Source organism: Parasteatoda tepidariorum, chromosome 4 (genome assembly GCF_043381705.1).
Source record: "Parasteatoda tepidariorum isolate YZ-2023 chromosome 4, CAS_Ptep_4.0, whole genome shotgun sequence".
Taxonomy (NCBI): domain Eukaryota; kingdom Metazoa; phylum Arthropoda; class Arachnida; order Araneae; family Theridiidae; genus Parasteatoda; species Parasteatoda tepidariorum.
In genome coordinates this window covers 65,223,191-65,229,164 of record NC_092207.1, presented here as the reverse complement: position 1 = coordinate 65,229,164, position 5,974 = coordinate 65,223,191, and the positions used below count along the sequence as shown (strand labels likewise).

At 31.2% G+C, this 5,974-nt stretch overlaps 2 protein-coding genes across 5 annotated transcripts in view; one reads left to right on the top strand and one right to left on the bottom strand.

The window, feature by feature from the left end:
- Positions 1-5,974, top strand: part of LOC107452389 (zonadhesin-like) — a 547,551-nt gene that overhangs the window by 499,085 nt on the left and 42,492 nt on the right. The gene's annotated exons all lie outside the window — the stretch shown is intronic.
- LOC107455505 (uncharacterized protein DDB_G0274171) overlaps positions 4,080-5,974 on the bottom strand; it is a 20,981-nt gene continuing 19,086 nt past the window's right edge. For all 4 annotated transcript variants that reach the window (XM_071179978.1, XM_071179977.1, XM_071179979.1 and 1 more), the window contains one exon: positions 4,080-4,600. In XM_071179978.1, coding sequence (XP_071036079.1) covers positions 4,539-4,600 — 62 coding nt within the window. In that variant the 3' untranslated portion in view covers positions 4,080-4,538. The remainder of the gene's footprint in view (positions 4,601-5,974) is intronic.

Below are 5,974 nucleotides of genomic sequence, written 5' to 3'. Positions count from 1 at the left end.
CCAAGCATTTTTTTTCTTGATTTTTGGCCTCTCGACCAAAAAAGTTTGCCCATCCCTGCTCTAAGGTATGATAAATTAACAATTTTAGATGATTGGTGTAATAACCAGAGACTCAGGAGAAACAGTCCCTTCAGCCAAATGGTATCTTTTAATCTAGTCGATGGTGCTGTAGAACCTCATCACCTGGCACAATGACTTGACCCATCGGATGGTCTTGACTGTGCCTTTTTCCATCCTGACTTGCCAGTACTTGTGAACAAACAGACTGATCTTCCTGCCTATCGGATGGCGGTAGAGACGAATATAACCGATCTGGCAGTGGAATTTACATCAAATTGCAAGACCATGGCTTAAAAATTCAGAAGAGAAATCCCGACTACTGCTCAGTATTTCACAGTGAGCTAATAGCCATTGATGAAGTTCTTGACTCTCTTGTGTTTCTTCCCCGCGAAAACGAGATATGGGTTATGTCTGACGGAAGAAGTGCAACACTGCAGTTGACTAATTGGCAAAGCATGAGAGATAGCGCTGGAGTGTCAATACTCCAAAAGTTAAAACGGCTTTCCATTTTACATCACATTCATCTGTAGTGAATTCCTTCCCACATCGATCTTGAAGGAAACGAGATTGCGGACACTTTGCTAAAGCTGATGCTTGCAAGGCCTGTGTGCCGTCAGCACCCCTCACCTTTTTGGAAATCGTCTCATAAATAAAACACAAAAACAAGACCACTTGGAATGTCTCCCCAAAGCAACCATGGTATCAGTTTTCTCGACCTGGAGGTTCCCTGGACCAAGATTTTATTAGACAGGAACAAACTATTCTTGCCCGCTTTCGAAGTGGTCACATTAAGTCAATGAAGTTTTTGAAAGGATCAAAGAACTTTGAAATTTGTACCAACTGTTCTTCAAACCAGGCTTCGCCTCACCACATCCTCGCATGCCTGGGGCTCTCCAAACAGGATTTAGCAGATGATCCATTGACGGTGTTGGATTTTTTAAGGGTGTATAACGTCATGAACCTGGTCTAGCACTGCTGGCCAATAGGGGCGTGCAACAATACAGCAACAACAATTTTAGATTTACCAAATTATATCACGTATCATAAAAAAATATTTTACTGCTAATTTCTCCAGAAATTATTACCATTGCTCTTTGGTAAAAATTACTGAACGTTTTGATGCTCCCGTAGAGTCAGAAACGTGGTGAATTTTACCAAAATCTTGGTAGTTTTGACTATGCTTTTTCTCAGAGTAAAATGGAAAATATGGTTTTAATTTGAGCGAAAAGTTTAGTCTTACCATACATTTTGCTACATATAATTTTACTTTTTGACCATACTTTTACCATTTTTAGTTTATATCTTTAGACTTATTATCTTTACTTTTACTTTGTAAGTGACTATAATGGAAACATTAGCCTGGGGTAAACATTTTTTTTGCATTTTTACAAATACTAGATTTTGCCTAAATCAGCCATGGGGATTTCAAACCTGAAATTAATTTTGTTCCTTAAGCTACAGTTTTTTGTTAAATGACAATTTTAGTCTTTTTTTTGTCGCAATGTACAAGTTAAAAAATGTTATAAATAGCAGGTGATGATGTGAATGTTTTGACAAACTTATAGGGGAGATATTTTGATTGAAATTTCATAAGACACCATGAATTGAAATTTCACGGTACGCGTCTAGGGGTGCTTTCCTGCTATGTCCCGTTCACAAGCGTACAGCGAAACAGATCATAATAATGAAGCGACCCTAGCGACGTATGAAGACATTTCCAAGCATGGGTTCCTATTCAGTTTTGATGTGCTCTAACTCTTCAGAGAGTAACACAATATTTATGCGATCCCTGTTGTATATAACGTATTTAAACTAGTAGATTGCAGCAAAAGATAGACTTACAAAGGTCATTTAGAATTAAAAGGAAAATGATAATTTGAGAAATAATCAGATTGCTGATTTAAAATCTGGGATACAAAAATATCTATAATCTGTTAAAAAATATTAGGCAATAGAAACGAAAACATGCGTTCCTCAGTGCTACAGATAAAATAAAACACCAGAAAAATTCTTTGTTTTAACCTCAGAAAGATATTTTGTTTCGCGTGACAAATTTCATAAATTTGAAGCACAATTACAAGACTCCTTTATAGTTTTCTCCAGGAAGATAAGGTATGTATTTTGAAATCACCTAGAAAAATTTGCATAGATACATCATCGATGTCATTAATTTTGTATTTAGCCCGCTTATCAACGAAACATATTAATTTTAGTGATTTTTGCTGATTTCTGGTGACGTTACCTAAAATCTTATGATGCCTTACCTTAAGATGCTTTACTTAAAATTTTATGATGAAGCACTGACAAAGTAGTATCGAGCTAGTGCATCAAACCATGTTCACATTTCATCAATTTTCTCCTCTGCCCCAAATTTTCTACTTTAAAAGAGTGAATTTTGTAAAGCAAACATCAAGGTTTGGTTGAAAGTCTTCTAATTACCTCTCATGGATCTATAAGAATTTTCGCATCAAATTACATTAAATAGTACCGGTACTCCTGGTGCTATTTAATTTTTTTTTTAACGTAAATGGTAAAATTCATTTTTAACGAAACATGTTACGGAACGAAAAATCTGATCAATAGTAAATTTTACAGTAACGATTACCGTAAAATCACTGAATCACTCTAATTGAATGTACAATCTTTATACTGTAATTTGGTCTGAATTTTCTACAGTGTCGATAGGTTTTGAATGTGTCTTTGCTTTTTGTAAAGATTTTAAAGATGGATGCAATTTTTTATTTAATTTTTAGTTATCTCTGCTTTTTCCCAAAAAATGCAAAATTTCTTGGATTGTACGTTTTCTTGACTCCTTATATTTCCAATTCTACTTTGCTCGAGTTTTAAAATTGATTTCAGCAAACCTATGTACCTTAGATAGCTTATAGCTCTCAGTATTGACCATCAATTATTCTCAAACCTGGCCTGCAGAACAACAATCAAATACATTCTTAAAAGGACCCTGGAAGACGCATTGAACTTGCACAACTAACATCTTCTCCTTTGAGCACTTTTATCCATTGTGAAGCTTTTTGTCAATCGTACTGTGTTTTACTGTTCCAACTATTATAAATATTGATATCTTTTAACTCTATAAGGGTCATTTGACCTCTAGTTTTAAATCCGTTAATTTTTTTTTTATTCATAGGTTATTCTGTGTAGTTTTTATGATTCATTTTTTATAAAGATCCTTAACCCTGATGAAGAAAGTCCTGTTACAAAATTTTTAGCTGGCAGTACGCACAGCTATTGAATATGTCATACTGTTTTATGTTTTATTTGCTCTGTCATACTATCTTACTCGCTCACCATGTACATAAGTTGTTGCATGTACTTTATGGATTTTTATGTATTTTTTGTTTTGTACTGTTTTTTGCATTTCAATAAACATTTACCCGTATGCCCTAAATTAGGGCAGGTCGGGCTAAATTTCTCATAGTTCACAGTAGTTCGATGGGTTAATCAGGATCACAGCGATTTGATGACATTATTTTTTGGGTATAAATTACTCTTGAAGCTGAAGTAATTTAAACTTTTGTTAAGAAATACGCATTTTTTTATATACGCTCAAACAATTTATTACGTATCCAAGATTCGTTTTGGGAACTAATCTTTGTACAGTACAGTTATAGCGCAAGCAAAATTAGTGATTAAGACCTAAATATTGAAATTTCATAATGTCCAGCGAAACTTTATATTGCGAGTTAAAAAATAAAATTAGGAAAAAAAATGTGAGTTAACTTTTTTTGTGCTCAATTTAGTAATATATTTTTCGTTTTTTGTTTCAACTTAGCACTAAAAATCACAAAAATATGTAGATTTATTAAAAAACCCTAAAAGAAATGAATTCGATATTTGCTATATTTTTCTTTCAAGTGTATACAGGAAAGATATTATGCTTTATACTTGAAATGAATAATCTCAAGGAAAGTGAAATGAAGCTGGAAAATATACTTGGTATACTTAATACTTGATAAATAACTTGCTTAATATCAATATAATAAAAAGAAATTACACCATTGCATTTTGAGACTATTTTATTCTTGATATGTAAATGTATTGTCTTTAATATTAAAAAGAAAACATATAAAATTTAGTAAAATTACAAAATTTTGAATCTGAAAGAAAACAGACCATGAACAAAAATTTTAGATAAGACATTTAAAATATTATTTTTAATGTCTTATCTAAGACATTTAAAATATAAAACATATAAGACATTTAAAATATAAAATATTAAAATATTATTTAAAATATTATTCAAACTTAATAAATCTCTCCTAAATATAAATTTCGAAACTTTACTTTAGTCGAAGCAATTCTAACTATTAAATCATTCAAATAAACTATACTAATAATTAATTTTTGCAAAAAAGTCTACAGAAATTCAAAGTTACGTTTCATTTAAAAATTTTATTCAGTATACTTCTTCCGTAGAAAAAAAACAAATAGCTTGTGTATCAATAATAATTCACATGTTAGTCTCCTTCATCTGACTCCGAATCAGAAGTAGAATCTTCTTGAGTATTTTTACATGAGCCTGAAAAGAAAAAAATTAATATTCATTATACATAAATGTATATTTATTTATTTTTTTGCGTTTTAGTTCTTTTTAGTGGATGAAGCTTATTATTGTTCTAATCTATCATTATCTGTCTGTGATGAAATTGTTATCTGTTTCTTATATTTTACTTTTATAGGTCGTTTTATATAAGTAAAAACGTTTTAAAAGAAATGTCGCTAATTAATTTTAATAAATATGAATTCAAGCGAAAATAATTTAATTAAATATACAAGGAAAAAATGTCGGGAAAATAACTTTACTGTTTATTAAAAAAATGGTATTTCTAATTAACCAAAATATAAAGTATAAGAACCATTCATTTGGTAATTTTTCCGTTTGTGTAATAACGGTTTAAAGGAAATTTGGGTTTTCAAAATAATTCTTATTACCACTCATCTAGTAAAAAATGCAAAATTGAAAAATGAAATTAGTCGAAAAAATGTTTTTTACCATGTTTTAATAATAAATTACTAATTATCACATTATCACTCATAACAAATCTATATTTAATTGTTAATTTTACCAAAGTAATTCCCAAAGCGCTCCTGTTTCGATGTTCCCTGTAGAGCCAGAAATATAGCGAAATCTTTCATACTCTGGTATCTTTTGCCATACATTTTCTATATGTGTAAACCAGTATAATCCAGTGAGCATTACATATAATCAGAAAATTAACTTGTGTTATTAAGTTGTGCAACTATAAAGATATTCTTAATTAAAACTTTTTCCTCTCAGAAAATAATTTTTCTCAAAGGAATCTTTAACGAAATCTTTTACCACAAGATTCAAGATTACAGGAAGGTTAATTTTCATTCATATTCTGCATTAGCTTAAAGTTAATAAAATATATGGGGAATTATATTTTATCTGTAGTGAAAAGCACAAGCATATTGTCCATGTTTTTCAAATTTCAATCGTTATTCCATAATTAATAATATATGAACCATATTCAACTTTATTTGAAATTTACTGTAATAGTTTACAACAGGAAGCCCCTCTTATTTTCGGCGATTTGAAAGTAAATGAATATATGTATACGTAAATAAACCAAGAACTAATAAATAATGGTAAACAAAAGTTGCAGTAATTCATTTAAAGCTAAGAATGAAAAGTTTTTTTTATTTCCAATGAGCTGCATTATCGGTCTTGCCGATGAGCAGACCTAGTGCGTTCTCCAGAGGTGGTATCCACTCTTTCAGGACCACCACAATGGGTGAGATGCCGTTGGTCATGTTAATTTGGACATCTAGTTTCTGCCACACTAGATGGCAGCACCGAGACTCTATTTGGATGCTAAAGTGCACTAGGAATTTAATTTTGCCGGAAATGCCAAGAGCCAATAAGGCACTC